General features: G+C 44.1%; 1 protein-coding gene across 1 annotated transcript in view; it reads right to left on the bottom strand.

Moving 5' to 3' along the window:
• EFCAB2 (EF-hand calcium binding domain 2) overlaps nt 1-27588 on the bottom strand; it is a 68167-nt gene that overhangs the window by 13326 nt on the left and 27253 nt on the right. The window contains exons 2-3 of the mRNA XM_059677262.1: nt 25233-25317; nt 4959-5031 (exon numbers count right to left, since the gene is read on the bottom strand). Coding sequence (XP_059533245.1) covers nt 4959-5031; nt 25233-25317 — 158 coding nt within the window. The remainder of the gene's footprint in view (nt 1-4958; nt 5032-25232; nt 25318-27588) is intronic.

The following is a 27588-nucleotide window of genomic DNA, read 5'->3' as shown; positions in this document are numbered from 1 at the left end:
TCAGGGTCCTGGCCGCAAAAACCTGGCACACTCAAACACGGGGTGGAGACATCAGTGGAGACCCCGGACACGCCGGTCTGCACCCAGGTAGGAGGCAGCACACCGCTGTGCTGCAGAACACGTCCCTGGCCAGGCCACAGTGCCCTCAAAACTGCCCCTTTCCTCCCCTAGCAGGCACACAGAATACTGGGCTTACACCCTAGAATAGCCATCAGGCTGGGAAGTGCAGGCCTGGTAAGGGAAGAAAGAGTCTATACACTGAAACAGCCCAAGAAATTAGCTAGCACGAACGAGGAGGAGCTGAGGGAGTGCCCCTGATATTGGCTGAACGTTTGTCGAAGGTGCTGGAATAGAAGACTGGATCAGCAAGAATTCACTGGCCTTGGGCATATTCTCAGGACACAGGACCTAACACCCTAGGCAAGGATGACAGGAGAGGGTGGCTCCTTAGACACCTGGCGTAAGTGGTGACCAGCCTGAGAAAAGTAGAAATGCTGAGCTGAGAAAAGGGGTTGGCTGGAATAGGTATATTATGAAACAGAAAACCCACCAGAGAATTATGTTCCCTGAGAGGGCTCAGAGGACTCCCCCTCACCAAGGACATGAGGAATGTGCTAGTGAGAAAGGCACGGGCATCCCTGAGAAGTTCTGGGTGGCCCTCTGCAGGCCACAGCCAACTGGAACAGGCGCACACAGACCTGGGCGTGGTAATATCCATGGAATGACTGGCCAGCAGCCCCATCCCCACCCCCAAGTAATGGAAGCCAGGCAGAGTGGTGTAACCACAGAAGCTGAGGTCGCATAGAATGGCCAGTAATGTTGAAGAGGGAGCCCAGGAAATATATTCTTAGGGGCAAAACAGATGTGTATCCAAAAAGTAATAGCTTCACTGGATCCCACAATAGAAAAACAATGTAAAGATTTCCTGCTTTATTGAATACTTTTAATAAAATGATAATGAAAAATTGGTAGTGCTTTTTAGTTACCGAGGTGCTGGCATGCGGGCAAAAGAATCATCTTTCTAATCTTCCATTTCTTAACTTTATATAGTGGTTAGGACTCAAAACATGCCTTCTTATTCATCATTTCACTCACCTTCGAAGCAAACTTTGAAATAGGTATTATTATGGAGAAACTGATACGGAGATTAAGCTACTCACCCAGCCTCAACTGCTTCTCCTCTGCATCCCGTTAAGCAAGCAAGTACTGTGCTGAGTGCGAGGAATAAGGGAATAAAAGCCCACTTCCTTCTCTTTTCCTCTTATTCTCTCAGTTGTCCTTGGCTTCCACCGAAACCCACACACCTAGACGAGCATTTATGAAAAACACTCTTCTCCGGGTGGCTGCCCAGAAGCAATTTTCCTTTTGGGCCTCTGCTTCGTTGAACTGAAAGCTGCACTTGAAATGAGATCAGACACTTTTCTGGAAAACCAAACAGGCATGAAGCTCTGGCCTGGGCTGCTCAGTACAGCTGCATGAGATAAGGCTATCCTTCCTCTACACTCTTACAAATAATCAATTTTATTTCATTCGTAGACTGTTTGATCAATGCAAGGTAGTCCTTATTATTTTATTGTTTACTACTTGTTCCGAGCTAGTTTTTATTCAAACCTGTAAAGAACTTTTGTGAATTTGAGCCAAACTGTCAACAATTGCCAGGAAGCAGTATCTCAATGGATTGGGATAGTGCTCTGCAGAATGGCAGGTTTTCATCTATTTTATACATTACAATCAAAGGAGGGACATAGGTGGGTTACATGAAATCCACTGGTGATAGACTAGAGAAGCTGGAGAAAGCCAAGCGGGGGGAGAGGGGGAGGGAGGAGAGGTGAACCTCTAGGACTGGATAAAAAGTAACATGATAGACACAAACTTAGATGGGTGTAGGATAGCCAACAGTCAACAATTAACATGAGGGAATAAAGGAATTTGTGGTATCTGCCTGGCACCCAGGCACATTAGGTTGTGCCCCAAGGGGTCCAGAAAAAGGGAAGTTACAAGTTACCCAGACATTTCAAGGATATGTTATTATAGATGCAAAAAGACAGATAGGCTCAGTTAAGGTAAAGGTTGACCTTGTCAGTGAGGATACAGGCCTAGGACGTAACTACCCACCATAACTGCTTTTAGTTAAAGTGTAATTTCAGACCATCCTTTGGATTACTTTAGGTCTCTAGATTTGCAAGACTGCCATGTAGGCCTTTCCTGAGCTTGTCAGGTTAGCATGTGGCCCCTTTCATCAACATTTCCAAATAAATATAAATTCCTTACAATCTCTACTTCTGCTTCTACCTATCCCCTTTGAACTGATTTTATTTAGAACTAGAGGCCCAGTGCATGAATTTGTGCAAGGGTGGCATCCGGCTGGCCCGGCCCCAGTAGGGGCGGATCAGGGCTGGGCCGGCTGGGGTAAGGGGCCATGGGCAATTGGCTGGCAGGCCCCACCCCTGATTGGGGTTGGGGGGCCAACTGGGGGCAGGACCAGCCATGGGGAGGGGCTGCAGGAGGTTGGTGAGCTTGCCCCCTATTGGGGGGGGGGCAGTCAGGGGCGGGGCCAGCAGGGGGAGGGGCTGCAGGCTGATCAGGGTGGTGGGGGCCCATCGGGGGTGTGGCCAGCCAAGGGGAGGGGCTGCAGGAGGTTGGCTGGCCAGCCCCGCCCCTTATTGGGGTGGGGGAGTGCAATCAGGGGCAGGCTGGCCGATGGGAGGGGCTACGGGCCTCTTGTGGTGGGGCGGGCTGATTGGGAACAGGGCTGGCCAGGGCGGCCAGCTCTTGGCTCTTGATCGGGGTGGAAGAGTCTGATCAGGGGCAGGCTGGCAGGGGGGAGGGGACATGAGGTTGGCCAGCTGGCCCCACCCCGATCGGGCTTGTTGGCTGGCCACAATGGGCATCATAGCGACCCATCATTATGGTCGTTATGGCCATTAAGGTCACTGGCTTTTTATATATATACTAGAAGCCCGGTGCACAAAAATTTGTGCACTGGGGGGGTAGGGGGTCCCTCAGCCTGGCATGTGCCCTCTCACAGTCTGGGACCCCTCGGGAGATAACGACCTGCTGGCTTAGGCCTGCTCCCGGGTGGCAGAGGGCAGGCCCAATCCCTAGGTGCAGCCCCTGGTCGGGCTCAGAGCAGGGCCAATTGGGGAGTTGGGGCACCGCCCCCTGTCATGCACAGAGCAGGGCGGATTGGGAGGTTGCGATGCCACCCTCAGTCACGCTCAGGGTAGGGCCGATTGGGGGGTTGGGGCACCGTCCCCTGTCACACTCAAGGCAGGGTCGATGGGGAGGTTGTGGCACCACCCCCTGTCACGCACAGAGCAGGGCCCATCAGGGGGTTCAGGAGCTTCCCCCTGTCACTCACAGAGTAGGGCCAATAGGGGAGTTGGGGCACCGCCCCCTGTCACACACAGAGCAGGGTGGATCAGGGGGTTGGGGCGCCGCCCTCTATCACCCACAGAGCAGGGCTGATCAGGGGGTTGGGGCGCCGCCACTGTCACACTCAGGGCAGGGCCAATGGGGAGGTTATGGCTCTACCCCACCACACACAGAGCAGGGCCCGTGGGGTGGGGGTTGGGGCACCACCCTCTATCACCCACAGAGCAGGGCCGATCAGGGGGTTGGGGCACCGCCACTCTCACACTCAGGGCAGGGCCGATGGGGAGGTTATGGCTCTACCCCGTCACACACAGAGCAGGGCCGATCAGGGGGTTGGGGCGCTGCACCCTGTCACACACAGAGCCACAGGGTGATCAGGGGGTTGGGGAGCTCCCCCTATCAGGCACAGAGCAGGGCTGATCAGGGGGTTGGGGCGCCTTCCCCTGTCACGAACAGAACAGGGCAGATAGGGAGGTTGTGGCCCCGCCCCCTGTCACACACACAGCCGCAGGGCGATCAGGGGGTTTGGGCGCTGCCCCCTGTCACACTGATCCCGGTGCCAGCAGGCCTCTTGGCTCCGCTGATCCCGGCGCTGGGAGGCATATTACCCTTTTACTATATAGGATAGAGGCCTGGTGCACGGGTGGGGCTGGCTGGTTTGCCCTGAAGGGTGTCCTGGATCAGGGTGGGGGTCCCCACTGGGGTGCCTGGCCAGCTTCGATGAGGGGATGATGGCTGTTTGCAGCTGGTCACACACCCTTCAGGGTGAGGGTCCCCACTGGGATGCCTGGCCAGTCTGGGTGAGGGGATGATGGCTGTTTTCAGGCTGGCGGGTGACTGAAGCTCCCAACCGCTCCTTTTTTTCTTTTTCATTCTGGGCCAGCTTTAGCTTTGAGGCTTGGCTCCAGTTCTTAGGCCTCCGCTGCTGAAAGCAGGTTTCTGGCCTTTGTTTACCTTCTGTATTTGAAACAATGTTGCGATCCTGCTGGCTGAAGCCCTGCGACTAAAGCAGGTTTCTGGGGTTTTGTTTAGCTTCTATATTTGTAACATAGTTGCTTAGAGTTGCAGCTCAGAGGCCGGCAGTGGCCGGCGGGGAACGTTGGAGTCCTCCGTCACTGAAGCAAGCAAGCCCCATGTTAGCTTGAAGCTGCCTGGCTGCCGGCTGCCATCTTGGCTGGCAGTTAATTTGCATATCGCCCTGATTAGCCAATGGGAAGGGTAGCAGTCGTATGCTAATTACCATGTTTCTCTTTTATTAGATAGGATATAGATGCTCCTGTCATCTGTCAATACCCTTTCTGTATATAGTCAGTCCCTGTGGCTACCAGCCTTTTTTCAACTAATTTTAGAGAAGATACCACCTAATGTGGGCTCTCATTGCGTTACTTAGTTACAGCCATTTTCTCAAGACCTGATATTAATTCTTTCAGACCCTGCTGCTTGGATAATTCACATAGCTACCCTCATGTTTTCATTGAGCACATTTAGCAGCTCAGGGCATTTTTACTTCCGGGTAAAAAGGTTTTCAATTATAAGGAGCCAGAGTCGCAGAGTCTGCTGACTACCCTTGCTCGGCCACTTACCTCTGCAATCAGATCATGCAGCTCCCCTTCGTTCGGGCAGCATCCCAGGGACCTGATGATGGTTCCGATCTCTCTGGGGGGAAAGAACATACCCTCTGAACCTCCTTTTTGGGACGAGGACACAGGTAAGTAACTTGCTCAGAGTCCCCTTAGCCAACATACTCAAGCAGCAACCTCCACGGGAGGAGGCAATCTGGGAGCTGGGGAGAGTCTGAGAGGGGGGACAAGTAGAACGGGATGAGAGCAGAAACAAAGGCCCTGGCAGGTGAGAAAAGCAGGTTAATTAGCTTTCTGGCTTAGGAGCAGACATCTCCCCTAGACTTCTAAAAAGAACAGTCTTCACATCTCACTCATATCCCTTATGCCATGATCATGATCTGTCTGGAGGTGAGAAAAAATACCTCCAGGCTGTCGGGTTAGTATTAATAGAATACAGTGATAGCAAGTTTTTGTAAGTCTTCCAGGCTCTGTTTTAAAGTGCTTTAACTATTCATATCCACTTAATCCTCACATTAGCTCTGTGTGGTAGGTACTATTATTTTACAGATGAGGAAAAGTTAGGTAATTACCCCAAGATGTTTGTAAAAAGAGGAAAGGATTCAAACACAGGCAAGTGGAATCCGTATTTTTAACCATCGCACACTGCTGACTTGCATAAATCTCAGCTGAGAATTTAATTAGACTTAAAGGAGAACTTCTTGACTGTAACAGGTGCTTCTAGAAAGAGATCTGGAAATTCCACCCGATGGGAGCCTGAAAGAGAGATCCAGGGTCCCAAAGTGATGGTCCAGGGACAGACCTGGCCCTCAGAGGTTTTATTTGCATAGTGTTGGTGTGTTTATACAGTGCATACATGCATGTCATGAGAACTGTCATATACCTTCTCATTCACACACTTATGTTACAGACCTGGTCCCTGTTTATCACCCTTGGGAAATATCAATTTTGTTCTGTCAAAGAATTTATCTGCAAGAAGCAGAGGAATGAGCAAAAGACTCTTAAAGTCCTCCCCAATGCTCTGATTCTAAGATTATCTTTAAAAATACACACAAAATCTGTAGCTTATGTAAGAGAATGCTCTTGTTCTCAGAAAATATACACTGGCCCAGCTGATATGGTTCAGTGGTTGAAGCATCAACCTATGAACCCAGAGGTCATTGGTTCGATTCCCGGTCAGGGCACATGCCCAGGTTGCAGGCTCAATCCCCGGTAGGGGGCATGCTGGAGGTAATCGATGATGTTTCTACCTCTCTATCCCTCTCCCTTCCTCTCTCTCTAAAAAGCAATAAAAACATTTTTTAAAAGGAAATATATACTGGAGTATTTCTGGAAAAAGGTCACAATGTCTGCAACTTAAATAGTCCAGCAAAATTAAAATAATCATTAAATAATAAAATGCATAAATGTGTACATACAGGGTGTCCCAAAACATGTGCACACACTTTAACAGCTGATAGCTCAATTTTGAAAATAAAATGTATTTTTAAAAACACTGCCTTTATAATTATTCAACATGTGTGTAAATATTTTATAGGACACCCTGTATATGGAGAGAGACAGAGAGTGAGTCCATGCAAGCAAGAGCTCATTTGGCAAAATGTTGAGAACTGGGGAATCTAGGTGAAAGTGCATAGCAGTTCGGTGCACCATTCCTTCTATTTGTTTAGCAGTTTGAAATTTTTTTATGAAAAAGTGTTTATTTTAAAAATACACATAAGCACATTTCAGTCTCAGCAATCAAAACCAAAGTAATAAGGAATAATAACAGAAATCCTGCCTTTTATAAACTACTTTATAAAACAACTGGCTTTTTTTGTGTTATGCTATTTTTATCACTTTGGCTTGAAATGTTGATTATCAAGGATGTCTTAACCTTCAGTTTCACAGTGAAATACATGAGTTACAACCTGTTTACACAGCACTGTAGAACTGAAATTGAAAACTTGGCAACACTGAGTAGATCTAAAATATCGTGCAGTATGAGCTGGGATGCGGCTGCTATGGGTCTACTGTTCCTTGCAGCAAATTCTTTCTTAAGAAGTACGTGGAGAGATGGCGGAACAATGAGGAAGGCAGCGCTGTGAACTGCTCCTGCTGCCACAGGATGAGAGCCGGGCTGCATGGTTGACGTGTACTGAGCACTGGGCTCAGGCTCTCAAAAAACGATCAGAGTGACCTTTGGCCCAAGAAGGCCAGCTGATGGCACTGCCCAGTAAAGGCCAGGGAGAGGGTGACTAAGAACATAAACCTAAGGCAGAGGTAGAGGAAGGGCGGCGATGTGTAAATACTAACAGCCATTCTTCTCAAATGTGTTCCTTCCTCAAAAGGCAAAGGAATGAGGTGCATTTCTTCAGGAGGCCTCCCCAGGTCCTGCACAGAGTCCCTGGGAGGACAGGAAAGGGAAATTAAAGCAGGAACACAGATGACTCAGAGCTCTCCTGCTCTCTGTCCTGAAACACGCCCAGAGGACAGAATACAGTGATCCTGTGAGCTCCCTTCACTCTGGAATTTTGTGTCAATACCTGGGAATGCAGCAGAGGGGTCGGTGGGCCCTGAAGAACTCCAGATGGCCTCTGGAAGGAGCTGGGAACCTGCCATTCTGGGAGAACCATACAGCCAACTTAGGCGTAGTAAGGCTCCCAAAGGTCAGCTAAGGAAAAAGGAGCAGGGCAAGAAAAAACAGAGGCCAGAAAAAGACCAGGCCATTAATTCTAGGTATGAACTACAAACTAACTCCAAAAGCCTTTATGGTTATATATTAAGAATTTGTTTCTGTACTTGGAGTATACAGACAGTACTAAACATGGAGACAAAGTCATTTCACAACAAATGAGTCACAATAAGGTTGCCCAAGAGTGACATCGCCATTTGATTTATGCAGAGCATTTGGGCCATTTAAAATGTTTGAGGGGGGTGGGAGGGGCAGGTTGATTCTTGGCAAGCCAGCCTTCAGTGGGTGTGATATCACGTTTCTGACACAAGGTGGAGCCAGTGCCATTGAGCTAGGTTGTGAGACTTCATTTAAGGGCAATCTAAGGTCAAAACATCAGAAAGTGAAGACGTGATTCAAGACAGCTGATGCAATGCTAAGGGAGAAAAGAACAGGCAAAATATTTTACCCTCTATGGAATAACTGACATTGGGCTAAGTATAAGAGACTATTAAAGGCAATTCAAAAATTCCTAAGAAGGAACAAAAGAGGTGAAATTATTCTTATTTACTTAATAAATATTTATTGCACACCACTATGTGCCTAGAACCACTTTATAGTAGAGCAAACAACACAGAGAAAGCCTTGCCCTCAAGGAAGGCATTTTCCACAAATTAATCCTATTTTGACAAAGCCATGGAATGAAGTTGAAATAATGGCTAAATCTCCTTATTTGCAGAACTGCTAAAAAAAAAAAAAAAAAAAAAAGCCTCTTTTTCCAAATATCCCTCTAATGAAGTGACAGTCATTTTCCTGCTACTGAAATATGCTTTCAGAAAACCCTCTGGTTCTACCTTGTTACATGATTATTTCTTACCCTGTCCTATGTGCTAGAGTTTGCAGCCCCCAAATGAAGAACCCTGACCTATGGCTCAGGCACTGCCTTAGGCACTGAGGTTACTGTCAAGCATTACACAAGGTCCCTGCTCTAACCATGGAATGCACAGTCCAGTGGGAGAAAGCACATACACTCAAGAAAGTACACATATGATCTAACTTAATGAGAAAGCACCACCACCATCATCATGACCTTAACTATTAGTTTGCTAGGGCTGCCATAATAAACACCAGACTGGGCCGCTTAAACAACAGAATGTATTTCCTCCCAGTCTGGAGGCTGAACTCCAGGATCATGGTGTTGGCGGGCTGGCTTTTCTGAGGCCTCTCTCTCTCCTTGGCTTGCAGACGGCCATCTTCTCATAGTGTCCTCACTTGGTCTTCCCTCCCTGCACATGCATCCCTCGTGTCTCTGCCAAATTCCCTCTTTAAAAAAAAAATTGGTTTCAGAGAGGAAGGGAGAGGGAGAGAGAGATAGAAACATCAATGATGAGAGAGAATCATGGACCGGCTGCCTCCTACACACCCCACACTGGGGATCGAGCCTGCGACCTGGGTGTGTGCCCTGACCTGGAATTGAACCATGAACTCCTGGTTCATAGGCCAACTCTCAACCACTGAGCCACGCTGGCTGGGCCAAATTTCCTCTTTTTATAAGGACAGCAGTCAGATTCAATTAGAGCTCATTTTGACTTAAGCACATCTTTAAAGACCTTATCTCCAAATAAGGTTATATTCTGAGGTACTGGGCATTAGAGACATGACTTTCAGGCGTCAAAACTCAGCCCATAACAATAATAATACTTATTATACTCCTGCCACCACCACTCTCTTTGGGCCACCATTCTCTCTTGCCAGGACCAGCGCAATAGCCTCCATTTAGTCAATCTGTTTCTCTTACCAACCACATCGATCCATTTCCTCACAACAACCAGAATAATCATTTCAAAATAAAGATATCATCATGTAATTCCAATGCGTAAAACCCTCCAACGGCTTCCCACTGCACTGATACCCTAACCTCCTGGGCATGGCCTATACGGCGACATCATGCTGCCGCTGCCAAGTTCTGCCCGATCACACACCACTCTCACTACATCACAGGACTCCGTGCTCTGGTTTTCTCTAACACACTAACTCCCTTCCCTTCACGGGACCTTTGTATTGGCTGTCCCCAGTCCTTTACATGGCTGACTCCTTCTAACTTAAAGATCTCAACTCAACAATGAGCTCCAGAGACGCTTTCCCTGACCACAATGTCTACACTGTCTCATCCCACCTAACACCCCTAGTTCTCTAATACATCACTGTTTTATTTTCTTATAGCACATTTTATTACATCATCCTGGTTTTTTACTTTACAGCACTATTACTACCTGAAATTGCATTTATTTATCTACTTACTTTTATACTGTCTCTCTCCTCTAAAGTGTAAACTCCATGAGGACAGAGGCCTTTCACTGCTATATTCCAACACCCAGAAGGAGATTACACACTGGGGGAATCAATACATACTTGTTAAATAGTAAATTAATTTGTAGAACTTCATAGTTTGAAAAATGCCTTTCAATTAAAAAATACTTTCATATACATTCACTCATTTCACTCTCATATCAGTCCATATTAGAATCCCCATCCAATATAATAAAAGGCTAATATGCAAATTGTCCCCTCGACCCAGAGTTCAACTGGGAGTTTGACCAGGGGGTGGGGCCAGCCAGCCAACCACCTGCGGCCCCTCCACCCCCAGCCAGCCCCACCCCCACTAAGCCCGATGGGGCAGGCCAGACCCCACCCATGCACGAATTAGTGCACCGGGCCTCTCGTCTTCAAATAAGGAAACTAGGACTTGGAGAAGTTACCTGACTCACCCTCTAAGAACGTAACTAGTATGGATCAAAACAGGAAGTTGTCCCCAGCCTCTGACTCTGAAGATTCTGGCGCTCAGCAGTCTTTGCAATAATATCTTCTTAGAACAAATCACGGTGGTTCGAATGATTTGAGGTGAAAAGTAGTGGCAGAGAAAAAGACTCAGAGCAAACCAGCACCAGTATGCCTTTTGCATATTTCTCATAGATGCTTTGGTTATAGCAAGGGTTTAATAAATGTTTACTAAAACACTCAGCCAGTATGGCTCAGTGGTTGAGCATCAACCTATGAATCAGGATTCCCAGTCAAGGCACATGTCCAGGGTTGCATGCTTGATCCCCAGTTGGGGGCGTGCAGGAGGCAGTCAATCAATGATTCTCTCTCATCACTGATGTTTCTCTCTCTCCCTTCCTCTCTAAAATCAATAAAAATATACTTTTTAAAAATGTTTACTGTTAGGTCTGATCAAATCATTAAATCGATACCCCTGCCCTGGAACTGACCTTTAGACCATGTCACCACCCATACTCCCTTTCGCTCAGACCACATTCCATTGCTCAGATCTTTATCTTTCCCCTCCTGACTTTCCCAGGATCCAGACCCAGAGAGTTCTTGGCCGAAAAAGCCCACCTAGCCCTAACTGGTTTGGCTCAGTGGATAGAGCGTCGGCCTGCGGACTGAAAGGTCCCATTTTCTATTCCAGTCAAGGGCATGTACCTTGGTTGCGGGCACATCCCCAGCAGAAGGTGGGCAGGAGGCAGCTGGTCGATGTTTCTCTCTCATCGATGTTTCTAACTCTCTATCCCTCTCCCTTCCTCTCTGTAAAAAGTCAATAAAATATATTTAAAAAAGAAAGAAAGAAAAAGCCCACCTAGAGTCCCTGGAAACCTCTGCCTCCCCACACTTGGGTGCTGGCGCCATTTGGGGGCTCAGCCCATCTGGTCTCCAGATGACCTAATTAATTTAGAATCCCTTACCACTCTTGGCCTCATGCAGTCCTCCTTCGGCAACCCTAACATTTACTAAATCAACTGACTGAAACATTTGTCATTGTTGTGAAAGGTCTAAATAATTCCAAATTCAGCACTGACAAATGGCTGCTTGCTGCCCAGACAAAAAGCGCACTGTCCTGGAGTTTCCTTCTATAAACAACGCTGTGACACCTTTTGGCAATCACTATGTAATCGTTGTTAGAAGTAAATCAACCAATGGATGCTAAAATCAATGGGCAAATTTTGAGGAGAAATAGGATATTTGCATAATCTTGAAGTAACTCCCCCAAGACATTTACTAATTACAGAGGGAAAAAATAATAAGTGTATATAGTGGGGAACAGGCAGACACTGCCTTAACCAAGAGAGCAAGATTAACATCATCAAGAATGAAATACTCGTATAGCACCATCAAGTATGCTCTGACGTCATGCTCTAAGAATATGAAATTACTTCTATGATATTCTTGCCAAAAATGCATTACCTTAATCTAAGCATGAGAGGACATCTGACAAACCTAACATGAGGGACATTCCACAAAATCACTGAGCAAGGACGTTTCAACAATATCAAGGTCACTGAAGAACTGTCTGAGATTGGAGAACTAAAGAGACAAGACAATGAAATGCAACAGGATTCTGGGTTGGATCCTGGAAGAGAGAAGGGAAATTAGTGGAAAAGCTGGTCAAAGTCCAGTAAGATCTTTAGATATTAGCACTGTGGGATATGACCATTAGGGGGAGCTGAGCGAAGGATACACAGGAACACTGTATTATTTCTTGGATTTCTATAACTCTAAAATTAATTTCAAAATAAAATGTTTTTTAAATAATGAATAATTTTACAAAAATGGCATAGTAAATTTCTTTTTTCTCTATGGTCAAAGAATGGAGATTTATGGCTAATCATAATTTCAGAGAATTACCACTTTTACATATGAGGGATATCAGTGTTTTGCAAATAACATTTATCTCTTGATTTTTCTAAATTTTTTTAGCTTTAAAAACATCTTATGTGGTTGAATGCATTAATCTTTTTTTCTTTTTCCATTATAGTTGACATTCAACATTATATTAGTTTCAGGTGTACAAAATAGTGATTAGATACTTATATAACTTATGAAGTGACCCCCTGTTAAGTATGACACCATACGTAATTGTTACAATACTAGAGGCCCAGTGCACAAAAATTTGTGCACTGGGGGGGGGGGGTGTCCCTCAGCCCGACCTGTGCCCTCTCACAGTCTGGGACCCCTCGGGAGATAACCACCTGCTGGCTTAGGCCCGCTCCCCGGGTGGCAGATGGTAGGCCCAATCCCACGCTGGGTCGCACACGGGAGGCCCAGATGGTGGCGGACGGGTGGCGGATTGCGCTGTCCCGCCCCGCCTGCAGTATGCAAATTTAACGGCCATCTTTGTTGGGTTAATTTGCATACTCTTCTGATTGGCTGATGGGCATAGCAAAGGTACAGTCAATTAGCATCTTTGTCTTTTATTAGTGTAGATTATTAACTATATATTCCCTATGCTATACTTTAAATCCCTGTGACTATTTTGTAACTGCCAATTTGTACTTCTTAACCCCTTCACCTTTTCACCCAGCCTCCCATCCCTCTTCCCACCTGGCAACCATCAGTTTATTTTCTGCATCTATGAGTGTGCTTCTGTTTTCCCTATTCATTTATTTTGTCCATTAAATTACACATATAAGTAAAATCATATGGTATTTGCCTTTCTCTGACTTATTTCATTTAGTATAATACCCTCTGGGCTCCTTAGGACAGCAAACAAGATCCATCACTAAATAACCCCTAACCCACCTTAATTGATTCATTTCCTAAAAACTCCACACAACTAATTATATACACTCTGGTAATATTCTTGACACTATATGTAAATAGAAGACAATGCTATACACATTTCAGAACCCAAAAGTAAAGCCATTTTATCTTTATTAAGTTTATATCTGAGAGAGAGAAGTAATATACATTTTTTAGTTAAAAACATCAATATTCTTAGAGTTAGGTGAGCGAAGGAAAGATGGCCTAAATAAGCTCTCAGTGGTAGGTTGGAAATTGTTTTGTAAATGCATCAGTAGTTTTCAGAAAAAAGTAGAGACTTGAGTGGCACTTCTCAGTAATTTAAAAAAAAAAATGAAATAGAAGGTGGCTATGGGTTAGTAGCTGCCATGCCTTTAAATTAACCAAAAGCCTACTTGAATTACAGCACTTATAGCTGGCTTCTGGCCTGGTTTCACTGCTGCATTCTACATGGGCACCTCTGAACACTTGTTTCTGAGTCCTTCCAAGACAGAAATAACGAATTCCCATGCTCCTTGGGACCCTGCTAATGGAGCCAAATCCTGCCCTTCCGTGCAGCTCCAACAGCACCATCCCACCCTGTCTTGCTCGCCTCCCTGGGGGAGAACAGACGTGGCTATCTTGCCTTACTATCTCTGCAGATGGAATGGATGAGGTGCTGTCACTCCCTGTATCTAGAATACACAGAACACTGAAGCCACTGCTACAACTGACTGTGAAAATGGAGTTACCTGCTCTGTGTACAAGGTGGAACCACTCGTTACTATCACCTTCGGCCCTTTCTCACTCCCCACCAAGTAAATCAGGAGCAATTTCAAACAACTCCTGGACTGTGTTATGTGACTACAAATGTATCTGCTATCCACAGTTTCTGATTTGTGGAGGCAGTTTTATAAAGGGAGATACTCTTCATGTCATGCTTGACAGGAGTAGAAGACCACGATGGCTCTTTTTCTGTACCCCGTCAGCCCCCTCTGAACAGGCCACCCTACCAACCAACTTTTGCCTAGGACATAACCCACCAAGATGTGTAGGGGCCCCTAACCTTCCTGGGTTCTTGTGGAGAAAATTCAATACTGCCTCTCTGTGAGGATAATGGTCAGTGCTCTAACAAACTCCTCCACCCAGTGGCTTAATACTACTGTCAACATAAGAAACATCCAAACCTGTAAGAAATTTTTTGAGTTTGAGTCAAACTGATGACAACTGCCAGGAAGCAAAACCTCAATGGATTGAGAAAATGCTCTGGAAAATGGCAGTTTTACCACTTATTTTATACATCAGAATCAAAAGGGGAACCCCTAAGGGGGGGAAATAAATCCATAGGTGATAGATCAGTAGATCAGGGAGGCAGGAGAAAACAAAGGGTGGAGGGGAATGATCTGGGATTGGACAAAAAGTAAAATAAACAAACACATACTTCTATTACATAGGCAGGTATAGGATAGTTAACAATCCTATATAATAAAACCCTAATATCAAATCGACTGAATGGTGGAAAGACCAGTCACTGTGACACACACTGACCACCAGGGGGCAGACACTCAACGCAGGAGCTGCCACTTGGTGGTCAGTGCACTCCCACAGGGTGAGTGCTGCTCAGCCAGAAGCCAGACTCACACCTGGCGAGCGCAGTGGCAGTGGTGGGAGCCTCTCCAGCCTCCGCTGCAGGCAGGCGGTAAGGAGAAAGGGGTCCCGAACTGTGAGAGGGCACAGGCTGGGCTGAGGGACCCCCTTCCCTGAGTGCACAAATTTTGTGCACTGGGCCTGTAGTTAACATATAATAACAATGGGGGGGGGTGTTTTCTGCTCTGGAGCAGTGATTGTATCCTGAGGGGTTTGGAAAAAGAAATTACCCTGATATTAGTATGTTATTTTAGATGCAAAAAGACAATACACAGGTTCTGTTAAGTAAAGACTGACCTTTGCCAAAGAAGATACCAGCCTAGGACATGACCACCCGCTTTTAGTTAAGAAGTGTTCATTTCAGACCGTCCTATGTGGTCACTGTCCGTCTCTGAGTCTGTAAGGCCACGATGCAGGCTTCCCCTGAGCTTGTCAGGTTCAGTGTGGGGCCCCTTTTTCATTCACACTACAGTCATGGAGGTGGCATATCGAAATAATTACTCCTTGTGTCACACTTCCAAATATACCCTTTAATACACTTGCATTACCTGAGGAAACTTAAAGATTATTTGGCCTCAAAGAACACGACCAACAGAAAAAGAAGAGGGAGCCAGATTTCCAAATATGCCTGTGGTCCTCTGAGCACACGGCAATGCTTTGGTTTGTATCCCCTCTGCCTTTCAAAGCTGAGGAAGACACTGCCACGAACTGTTCTCTGTTCTGCATTTGCATTAAGTCTCCCACACTTCATAGGGCTGACATTTTTCAAGTGAATCCAATATTTTATTTCTACATTAAGGAGAACAGTTGGAGGAGTATGAACCTGGAAGCCACAGAGGGTACACACCCAGAGGCCACAGGAATTGTATGCCCAGAAGCCCCAGGAAGTACACTCCCTGAGACCACCAATCTCAGCCTCTGGCTCTGAATTTTTTCTTCCATAACTTGTTTCTTTTTCCTTCCTTCCCTTTCTCTTTCTTTCTTTCTTATTAAATTCCTACCCTTCTATCCACTTATCCTAGTACACATAGATAAAAAGAGGTCTAGAATGATAGCTCTCTAACATTAACAATTGTTATTTCAGGAGATAGAATTTAAGATGGTTTTTTACAAATTTAAGTGATTCTTTTGCCCCCTCGGTTGGTTGAGCATCATCCCGTGCACCAAAAAGTTGCCAGTTCAATTCCTGGTCAGGGCACATACCCAGGTTGCAGGTTCAATCCCTGGTCTGGGAGTGTGCAGGGAGTCAACTGATCAATGTTTCTCTCTCACAGTTTCTCTCTCTCCCCCTCTCTCTTCCTCTCTCTAAAATCAATAAAAATATATTTTTAAAAACTTTTAAGTGATTCTTTTAATCACAGTTCATCAAAAATCTAATATTAGCAAACCAATTTTTTACAAAACATCTGGAAAGTGAAACAGTGAAAAGACAAGATGTAAACCACTCTTCAAAAAACATTTCTATGTGTAATTGTGAAATATTTCAGAAAAAGTATAGAAAAATGTAACTGATATATCCAATACCAAGATTTAACAGATATTAACAGTTTGCCAAATTTTGCTTCAGCTTCTTTTTCCTTAACAATAAAACTGCAGAAACAGCTGAAGTCCCACTCTCCGTCCCTTCTCCCCATCTGCAGATGCAACCACAATTCTGAAGAGAATGTTGACCACAACCATGAATGTCTTTGGATTCATAAACAATAGACACTATTATTTTGTGTGTTTAAAATTCATATATGTTGAGGTTAACGCCGGAGTTTGCTGCTTTGAACAACTACTTCAAAAGTGAAATCAAAAAACGGAAGGGACATCACCCAGAACCACAGGAACGCTGGCTGAGTGGAAGTCCTACAACTAGGAGGAAAGAGAAACGCACACGGACACTCAGAGGAGGTGCAGTGCTGAAGTCAAATTCTGAGGTGCGGAGTGCGCGGAGCGGGCTGGCGGCGGAGGGCGCGGTTGTTGTTTTCAATCGGGAGGGAGTCGCAGACTCTGAGCACCAGATCCGGGCGAGTCTTTAGGGACCCAGACTCAAACGGGAGAAGCAGGACTGTCTGGCTTCGGTCAGAGCGAGTGCAGCTTTCTCTCCGAGCTTTGCAGCGGGTGCTGGGACTCAGAGAGGCAGAGCCCCTTGGGACAGGACTGAGAGCCGCCATAACTGCTCTCTCCGGCCCACCCTGTTGATCCTGTGCGACCCGCCCCGCCCAAGCCCTGCACAGAGGCATTTGCCGGATAGCCTCAGGCAAAGGCTAGATTAGCACCTCCCTAGAGGACAGAAGTTCTCTCACTGCTGACACAGCTGATTCTCATAGCCACTTGGCCTGGAGGTCAAACCCTCCCTGGAATTAGCTACAACAATCAAGATTTATCTATAAGACTGCGAACAAAGACCACTAGGGGGTGCACCAAGGAAGCATAACAAAATGCGGAGACAAAGAAACAGGACAAAATTGTCAATGGAAGAAATAGAGTTCAGAACCACACTTTTAAGGTCTCTCAAGAACTGTTTAGAAGCTGCCGATAAACTTAATGAGATCTACACGAAAACTAATAAGACCCTCGATCTTATATTGGGGAACCAACTAGAAATTAAGCACACACAGACTGAAACAACGAATATTATACAGACGCCCGACAGCAGACCAGAGGAGCGCAAGAATCAAGTCAATGATTTGAAATGCGAGGAAGCAAAAAACATCCAACCGGAAAAGCAAAATGAAAAAAGAATCCAAAAATGCGAGGATCGTGTAAGGAGCCTCTGGGACAGCTTCAAGCGTACCAACATCAGAATTATAGGGGTGCCAGAAGATGAGAGAGAGCAAGATATTGAAAACCTATTTGAAGAAATAATGACAGAAAACTTCCCCCACCTGGTGAAAGAAATGGACTTACAGGTCCAAGAAGCTCGGAGAACCCCAAACAAAAGGAATCCAAAGAGGACCACACCAAGACACATCATAATTAAAATGCCAAGAGCAAAAGATAAAGAGAGAATCTTAAAAACAGCAAGAGAAAGAAACTCAGTTAACTACAAGGGAGTACCCATACGACTGTCAGCTGATTTCTCAACAGAAACTTTGCAGGCCAGAAGGGAGTGGCAAGAAATATTCAAAGTGATGAATACCAAGAACCTACAACCAAGATTACTTTATCCAGCAAAGCTATCATTCAGAATTGAAGGTCAGATAAAGAGCTTCACAGATAAGGAAAAGCTAAAGGAGTTCATCACCACCAAACCAGGATTATATGAAATGCTGAAAGGTATCCTTTAAGAAGAGGAAGAGGAAGAAAAAGGTAAAGATACAAATTATGCATCTATCAACAAGTGAATCTAAGAATCAAGTGAATAAATAATCTGATGAACAGAATGAACTGTTGATTATAATAGAATCAGGGACATAGAAAGGGAATGGACTGACTATTCTTGGGGGGGAAAGGGGTGTGGGAGATGTGGGAAGAGACTGGACAAAAATCTCGCACCTATGGATGAGGACAGTGGGTGGGGAGTGAGGGCGGAGGGTGGGGCGGGAACTGGGAGGAGGGGAGTTATGGGGGGGAAAAAAAAGGAACAAATGTAATAATCTGAACAATAAAGATTTAATTAAAAAAAAAAGAAAAAAATAAATAAATAAAATTCATATATGTTTTCTTCCTTTTGTAATTTTTTAACTCAACATTTTTTGAAATGTATCCAAGTTACACACATTGCCATAGTTTGTCATTCCTATCATTCAAATGTGTGAACTATCATTGCATGAATAAACCCCAGGTGTGGGGAGCCGATAGAGGGTTAAGCCTCAGACTGACCTGTTGGCAAAGTCACAAACAAGTCCCAGCTTAGAGGGCACAGTCCTCTTAGCATAATTAGGCTTGACCTTATAACGCTCCCCAGATCTTATCTGGGAAGCTAAAGGGCTGAGGGAAGTGCAGGAAGTGGCCAAAACAAGTGAAACTCACAAGAACTGTGTAACTATGGAAACCACTACCTTGTTTACCTCTGACTATAAAATAAAGGCTCAGCTTGCCTCAGGATCTCTCTCTGTGGCCTCAGCCAGGCACAGGAAGATCCACGGAGACTAAGGAGAGCTAGAGAGCTATGAACGCTGTCTCCGTGTAAATCATTCTTCGCCGACTCCGTCCACACCTTTGAGAACCCCTGGCCCGCTAGGCCTGGACCCCCGGCACCCCAATATTTCCAAATTATCTCTTGTCTCTACTCTTTCATTTGTGTGCGGCTCCTCTTCCAGATCCTGAACCCTGAACCATGCGGGATGTGGAGGGAAACATTTACAACACCCAGTTTTATTTTATTTATTTATTTATCTACTAGAGGCCCGGTGCACAAAATTTGTGCACGGGGAGGGTGTGTGTCGCTCAGCCCAACCTGCACCCTCTCCAATCTGGGACCCCTCGAGGGATGTCAATGGCCCACCGGGATCGGGCCTAAATGGGCAGTCGGTCATCCCTCTCACAATCCAGGACTGCTGGCTCCCAAATGCTCGCCTGCCTGCCTGCCTGCCTGACTGCCCCTACCGCTTCTGCCTGCCAGCCTGATCACCCCCTAACTACTCTCCTGCCAGCCTAATCGATGCCTAACTGCTCCCCTGCTGGCCCGATTGACCCCAACTGCCCTCCCCTGCTGGCCTGGTCATCCCCAACTGCCCTCCCCTGCTGGCCTGATTGCCCACAACTGCCCTCCCCTGCTGACCATCTTGTGGCGGTCATCTTTGACCACATGGGGGCGGCCATCTTGTGTGTTGGAGTGATGGTCAATTTGCATATTGCCTCTTTATTATATAGGATTTATTTATTTATTTGTTTTTTTAAAATATATTTTTATTGATTTTAGAGAGAAAGGGAGAGATAGAAACATCAATGATGAGAAACATTGATTGGCTGCCTCCTGCATGCCCCCCACTGGGGATCAAGCTCAAAACCTGGGCATGTGCCCTTGACCGAAATCAAACCTGGAACTCTTAAGTCCATAGGCTGGACACTCTATCCACTGAGCCAAACTGGCCAGGGCTATTTATTTATTGTTAATCTTCACCCAAGATTATTTTTTCCTTTGACTTTTTTATTTTTTATATATATTTTTATTTATTCAGAGAGGAAGGGAGAGAAAGAGAGAAACATCAATGATGAGGGAGAATCATTGATCGGCTGCTCCTACAAGCCCCACACTGGGGATGGAGCCTGCAACACAGGCATGTGCCCTTGACTGAAACCGAACCTGGGACCATTCAGTCCACAGGCCAACGCTCTATCCACTAGGGCTAAGATCTTTAATGTATAAAGAGATTGAAAAAATGGGGAAAAAATGGGGAAAGGTCATGAACTGCCAGTTCAAACAAAAGGAAATACAAATCATATTTAGATATATGAAAAGATGTCCACAATTACAGAAATGAAAATTAACACCAAGCTTCTATTTCTCACACATCAGATTGGTAAAAAAAAAAAAAAAAAAAAAAATTGAAGTGTGACATTTTAACTTTATTTAAGCAGGAGTGGGGAAACGGGCACGCTCAAATAATTAAATGAGAGAATATATTGTCAAGATAGCAATACCTACCAAAAATCTTCATGCAGTTTGACATATTTCCAAGAATTTATTCTAGAGAAAAATTCTCACTTTTGCAAAATAACATGCATTCTGTGACATTCTCTGCAACATGGACTATTATAGTAAAAGTCTTGAAACAACCTAAATAGCCACTGATGGGAGATTAATTCAATATATTAAGGTTCATTCATACAAATAAATGAGGAAGCTCTTTATCTATATAATAAAAGCATAATATGCTAATTAGACCAGACATCCTTCTGGAAGTCCTTCCTTCCAGACAAAGCTGCAGCAGGTGGGGGCCGTGGCAGACGCGGCAGAGGCCCCAGCCACAGCGGCAGCGGGTGGGGGCTGGGGCCAAGGCCCTTGCACAAATTTCATGCATCAGGCCTCTAGTGTATTAATAAAGAATAATCACAGCCCTGGCCAGTGTGGCTCAGTTGGTTGGGCACCGTCTTGTGTACCAAAGGGTTGCCAGCTCAATCCCCAATAGGGGGTGGGGTGTGTGGGAGGCAGCCAATTGATGTTTTGTTCTCACTTCCATATTTCTCTCTCTCCCCCTCTCCTTTCCTCTCTAAAAAAATCAATAAAAAAATTTTTTTAAAGAATAATCACAGATATATTGACCAGTGAAAAATGCAAAAGGTTTACATAGTCTCTCACTTATATTAAAAATATAGATATATCATATAACTTAACATAAAAAACAAACGAACAGCAATCCAATTAAAAATGGGCAAAGGACTTGAATAGACATTTCTGCAGCAAAGATGTAAAAATGGCCAATAAGTACATGAAAATATGCTGAACATCAAGAGTCATTAGGGAAATAAAAATCAAAACCACAAGATTACCACTTCATACCCATTAGACTGGTTATTTGAAAAAAAAAAAATTTAGAAACTAACAAGTTATGGAGCGGGTGTGGAGAAACTGGAAAGAAAGCATCTTGTGTTGTGCTGGTGGGAATGTAAAATGGTGTAGCTCCTGGGAAACAATCCAGTGTGGTGTTAAAAAATTAAACAGAACTATCATGACCCAGATATTCCACTTCTGGGCTTATACCCAAAAGAACTGAAAGCGGGGATTTCAACAGATATTTGTACACTGATGTTCATAGCACATTATTCAAATAGCCAAAAGTTAAGAATAATTTCAGTGTCCATGAACAGATGGATAAACAATATATGTGTATGGTACATACACACAGTGGAATATTATACAGCCTTATAAGTAAGGAAATTCTGATACAGGCTACTATGTGGATGAACCTTGAGAACATTACGCTAAGTGAAATAAGCCAAACACAAAAGAACAAATATTGTATGATTCCACTTACACGAGGAACCTAGAAGAGTCAAACTCATTGAAATAGGAAGTACAATGGTGGTGTCCAGGAATTAGGGAGAAGGGAAATGGAGAGTTATTGTTTGAAGCAGTGGTGGCCAACCGGTGGTCCGCGGGCCACTGGTGGTCCGTGAGGTCTGAAAGGTTGGCGACCGCTGGTTTAAAGGGTACAGAGCTTCAGTTTAGAAAGATGAAAAACTCTGGAGATAGATGGCAGTAATATGAATGTCCTTAATGCCAGGGAACTGTATCCTTAAAATGGTTAAAATGTTAAATTTATAGAAATATAAATACCATATGATTTCATTTATATATGGAATCTAAAAAACAAACTAAAGCAAACACAAAAGAAACAAACTCATAGATACAGAGTTTGGGGAGGTGGGCAAAAAAGAGGAAGGGATTAAGAAGTACAAATAACCAGTTATAAAAATAGTCACATGGATGAAAAGTACAGCATAGGGAATATAGTCAATAATCCTATATAATAAAAAGGTAATATGCAAATTGACCCTAACAGCAGAACGACCAGGAACAACCGTTCGCTATGATGCGCACTGAGCACCAGGGGGAAGACGCTCAATGCAGGAGCTGCCCCCTAGTGGTCAGTGCACTCCCACAGGGGGAGCTCCGCTCAGCCACAAGCCGGGCTGATGGCTGCGAGCACAGTGACAGGAGCCTCTCCCGCCTCCTCAGCACCACTATGGATGTCTGACTGCAGCTTAGCCCCGCTCGCTGGGCCTAAGCCACAGTCAGACATCCCCCAAGGGCTCACGGGCTGCCAGAGGGATGTCTGACTGCCAGCTTAGGGCCTAAGCCAGCAGGTGGACATCCCCCAAGGGGTTCCAGACTGCGAGAGGGCGCAGGCCAGGCTGAGGGACCCCCCAAGTGCACGAATTTTTGTGCTCCAGGCCTCTAGTATTGTAACAACTAATAATGGTGTCAGATGAGTACTAGACTTATGCGGGCAATAACTTCATAAGTTATATAAATGTCTAATCACTATGTTGTTCACCTAAAACTAACAATACAATTGTCAGCTGTTAACTGAAATTTTTTAACGATTTAAAGAAATAAACTGCATAACCAGTGTGTATAGTTTTCCAAACTGAATCAGACATTAAACTTTTAAATATGTTTTAAAATGTTAAATTTTATGTTACATATATTTATAAAAAAAAATACATACATACACACACACATTTGTATTTGCATGGACAATCTCTAGAAGAATCAGAGAAACTTATAACAAATCTTGCCTTTAGAAAGGTGAAATGGATAGCCAGGAGTTAGAGGTGAAGAGACTGACCTGTCACTATATATTTTTTATACCTTTTGAATTTTATCCCACATAAATATACTGTCTATTCAAAACCTTAATTTTCAATCAATATTATTGATTTAAATCTGAACACAGAACAGGAAAATGTATGTAAGTCAAAATATATTATGTCCTATGTTTTGTATGAGGCAAAATAAAACTGCTCCTAATGATTTTGAAAATATACCTCAACTTTCAAAACTATTTAACAAGGAAAATGAACTGTTTCAGAACTTAAAATATCAAAACAGAAATAAGTAAAAAGGTCTTATGAGAATTTTGTATGTACAATATAACATTGTTAACTCAGATTAAATACAGGAAAAATAAATCTAAATTATTTACCACAAGAATATAAAGTGGAATAAATTAAATAATAATACCTAATATTGTTCTAAGCATTAAATCCCAAGCAAATTTGTCACAAACTAAAAATGTTCTAAGAGTTTTAAAAATGCCCATTGACAGCCCTAGTCCGTTTGGCTCAGTGGATAGAGCATCAGCCTGTGGACTGAAGGGCCCTGGGTTCAATTCCAGTGAAAGGCACATGCCTGGGTTGTGGGCTTGATTCCCAGTAGGGGGAGTGCAGGAGGTAGCCAATTAATGATTATCTCTCATCACTGACGTTTCTATCTCTCTCTCCCTTCCTCTCTGAAATCAATAATAATATATTTTAAATAAATAAATAAAATAATAAAAATGACCATTGACAATAGCAGTTCTCAAATTTTTGGATCTCAGTTCCCCTTTACACTTTTAAAAATTACTGAGATCCTCAAAGAGTTTGTTAATATATATGAGTTATATTTATCTATAAGTACCGCATTAGAGATCAAACATCAAATTTTAAAAATATTATTACTTTATTTAGAAAGAACAATTTAAAAACCCATTCTGCGTTTACATTAATAACATAATTTTCATGAAAATAAGCTACGTTTTCCAAACCAAAAAATAACTTTAATTAGAAGAATGGCTGTTTTACATGTTTGCAAGTCTCTTTCATGTCTGGCTTAATAAAAGACACCTGAATTCTACTATCTGGTTCTGCATTCAATATGTTGCAATATCACATAACATGTAGCTTTTAAAAAACTCCATACACACTTGTGAAAAAAAAATGAGATTGAAAGTAGCAAATACTGTCTTTGATTTATTATGAAAATAGTTTAGACTTCACAGACCCCTGAAAGGGTCCTTGGGACACACAGGGGTCTCCTAACCCTGCTGTGTCAAATACTCCTATGAGGGAAATATGGAAACTGAGGCCCAGAGGGCATCAGTAAGTCACTCACAGTCACAAAGCCAGGCCTGGAACTCAGGAAGTCTGATTCCAGACCTCAGAATTGCCCCTGGGAGCGGTGGAAAGCAGCAAGGCATCTCATGTTGCACACAGTGATGGAAAACCCACTGGCTGCGGCAGACACAATACCTGGGCTCCCCTCCACCCACTGTGGCTGATGGTGGTGCCCACAGCCAATAACGAGGGAATATGCTAATTGACTGCCCCGTCCTCAAAGATGGCCCAGGAGGGCCCAGCTGCTCCGTGTGCCTGCCTCCGGAGACCCCGGGTCCCCTCAGCCTCCCAGCCACCCAGGGCCAGCCCGAGACGCAGGCAAGCCTTGAATGGCAGCTGCCCAGCCACCCAGGGCTGCCAAGGCTCAGGTAACCAGGGCAGGCCAAGGCTTGCGCTGCCGGCCGTGGCAGCAACAGAGGTGTGATGGGGCGTCGCCTTCCCCTGATCGCCGGGTCGCCTCCCGCCCCTGAGGGCTCCCAGACTATGAGAGGGAGCAGGCCAGGCTGAGGGACCCCCCTCCAGGGCATGAATTTTCATGCGCTGGGCCTCTAGTTTTAAAATAAATCTATTCATTCACTCAACAAATATTTACTGAATGCCAACTTTTGGTCTAGCACTATTGCTACAGTAGAGTTTCTCTAACTCACAGAATTAGTTTGGAACAGGCAATGTAGATATATTCTTTTCACCAGACTATAAAGAATAAAAAATAGTATGGATCTGAAGCAGTAGTTAGCAAAAAGACCTTTTACAGGGCACCGCAACACAAATACTTAAAATAGCATGATAAATCCAAGGAATGTTTAAAAAAGAAAAAAGAGCCCTCTTCTATTTTTATGAATTGTATCAGTAAATTTAGAATAAGAACAAAAAAAATATTTCCAAACCTCACATCCACTGTATTATTCAGCTCATGGTCAAACACTTCAAACGCCTCTCTGATTTTTCTTTGCAAGTCTGCTACTGCTAACTCTGTAAAAGACAAAGTAAATAAAAATTATTTTACTTTAATTTTGAATTCAACAGAAAAATTTCAATAAACTACAAATGCTCAATAAGAAAGAATATGCAGAGCTCTTTCCTAATCATCTTCATGTGTCATTTAGCGTGTTTAACTTCCTCGGGCGATCTCAAAGAAGGGAACAAACATTTTTTAGACCTTTTTAGTACCAAAGGTGCACTCATCTTAAATGCACAGCTTCATGAGTTTTTACATAAGTATTTAGTCATGGAGCCACCACCCAGATGAAGATATAGAACATTTCCCACACACCCTATCCTCTATCTCAAGCGTAGCCTGAGAAGCCAAGGAATCAGTGCCACCGATATTGATTGGGGTGCACTAGTTGCCCACCTGCCTTGCTTTTCCTACACTTGAGGGCTGAAGTAGGGGGATGGGAAGCATACAAAAGCAACAACTGGTTTTGAGACAATTAAAAAGTAATTTATTTAAAACTATTTATGGAGTACCTACTATGTACTAGACACTATTCTAGGTGCTCAGGTTATAGCAAGGAACAAAAAATCTCTGCCTCCATGAGACTTTTTTAATCCTCACCCGAGGATATTTTTCCATTGATGTTAGAATGGGAGAGAGGAATATTGATGTGAGAGAAACACATCGATTGGTTGCCTTCCATGTGCACCCCAACCAGGGCCCAGGCCAGGAAATCTGCAACCAAGGTATGTGCCCTTGACCAGAATCGAACCCAGAACCCTTTGGTCCCAGGCTGACGCTCTATCCACTGAGCCAAACTGGCTAGGTCTCCCTGGGATTTTTTATTGGGGGAGATACATAAGCTTACACATATTTGGTAAAAGATTTGGAGTAAGACAAATGGTGCTGAAAAAAATAAAGCAGGGAAGGGATGTGAAGAGTGCTAGGGGTGTCGGTGGAGGAAAAGGGTGGTATGATGGCTTGAGGAGGCCTACTGGATGGTAAGTTGACATCAAGGCAAACCAAAGGAGGGGAAAGAGCCCTATAAATAACTGCAGGAATAATTTTTAGGCAGAGAGAACTGAAAAGCAGAATGACAAGAAATAAGGTCAGAAAGATGAGTTTTGGGGTGGAAGACAGATTCTATACAGGGGCTACATTACGGATTGTCTTTTACTTTCAATGAGATGAGAAATCACTGCAGGTTTCTCGGCAGTGATGTGACATGGCCTGGCTTATATTCACTTTGGCTATTGTGCTAAGAATATACCAGCGCCCGGGCTGGTGTGACTCCGTTGGTTGAGCACTGTCCCGTGCACTGAAAGATTGCCAGTTCAATTCCCAGTTGGGGGGCATGCCTGGCTTGTGGGCTCCATCCCTGGTAGGCGGTATGTGGGAGGCAGTAAATCAATGTTTCTCTCTCTCCCTTTCCCTTCCTCTCTCTCTAAAAATCAATACATATACTGGAAAGGAACAAGGGTGGAGTCAGAGAGACCAGAGAGGAGGCTATTGCAGTATTCCAGGTCAGAGACTGATGGTGACTTGTACCAGAATGGAAGCAGTGAAGGTGGTGAGAAATGGTAGGGTTTCAGGTATATACTTTAAAGGGTAGAGCCACAAGATTTGCTGATAGGTTTGATGTAAGGTGCAGAGAGAAAGAAAGGGGTTGAGGTTGACAACAAGGTGTTTGAAATAATATTTTAAATGCAATAAGTCTCAAGATTTGTTTTTCAAATAGTAAGTACAATAGGACACCCAAAAGGAAAAGATTTTTAAAAGTATGAGTTTAGATAATTATTTTAATTATAAATACCATCAAATTATAGAAAATGGGGAAAATGTCAATTAATTCATATTCCCTTTACCCTACATAAGCACCATAATTTTCCTCTAATCTTTCTTCATATACACCTGTTACATATAGCACTTAGTAACCACATTCATTCATTCAACAAAAACTTACTGAATGAACACTATATCAGCTTCTGGTCAGGTGCTATGTCTACATTTATAATCAGAGAGGTAAGCATCTCATTTTTAGGAAAAAAAAATCAAAGTTCAGAGAGGTTCATACACTGGCCCAAGACTGCAGAATTACTAAGTGGCAGAGTGGGACTGAATCCAGATTTTTCTCACTTGAGGGATCCTGCTCTCTCTCTCATTCCCTATCCCACCTAACTAGTTTAAAAACTTTAATTCCTAATTATTTCACTCAACTGTTATGTTTTTTCCAGGCTGCAACATAATCTCCATAATCTTCCATTTTTAATAGTACCAAAGGAATATCCTACAATTATTGATATTAA

Source organism: Myotis daubentonii, chromosome 20, assembly GCF_963259705.1.
Source record: "Myotis daubentonii chromosome 20, mMyoDau2.1, whole genome shotgun sequence".
NCBI classification, from domain to species: domain Eukaryota; kingdom Metazoa; phylum Chordata; class Mammalia; order Chiroptera; family Vespertilionidae; genus Myotis; species Myotis daubentonii.
The sequence above is the reverse complement of the archived record's forward strand: the minus strand, read 5'-3'. Positions and strand labels throughout refer to the sequence as shown.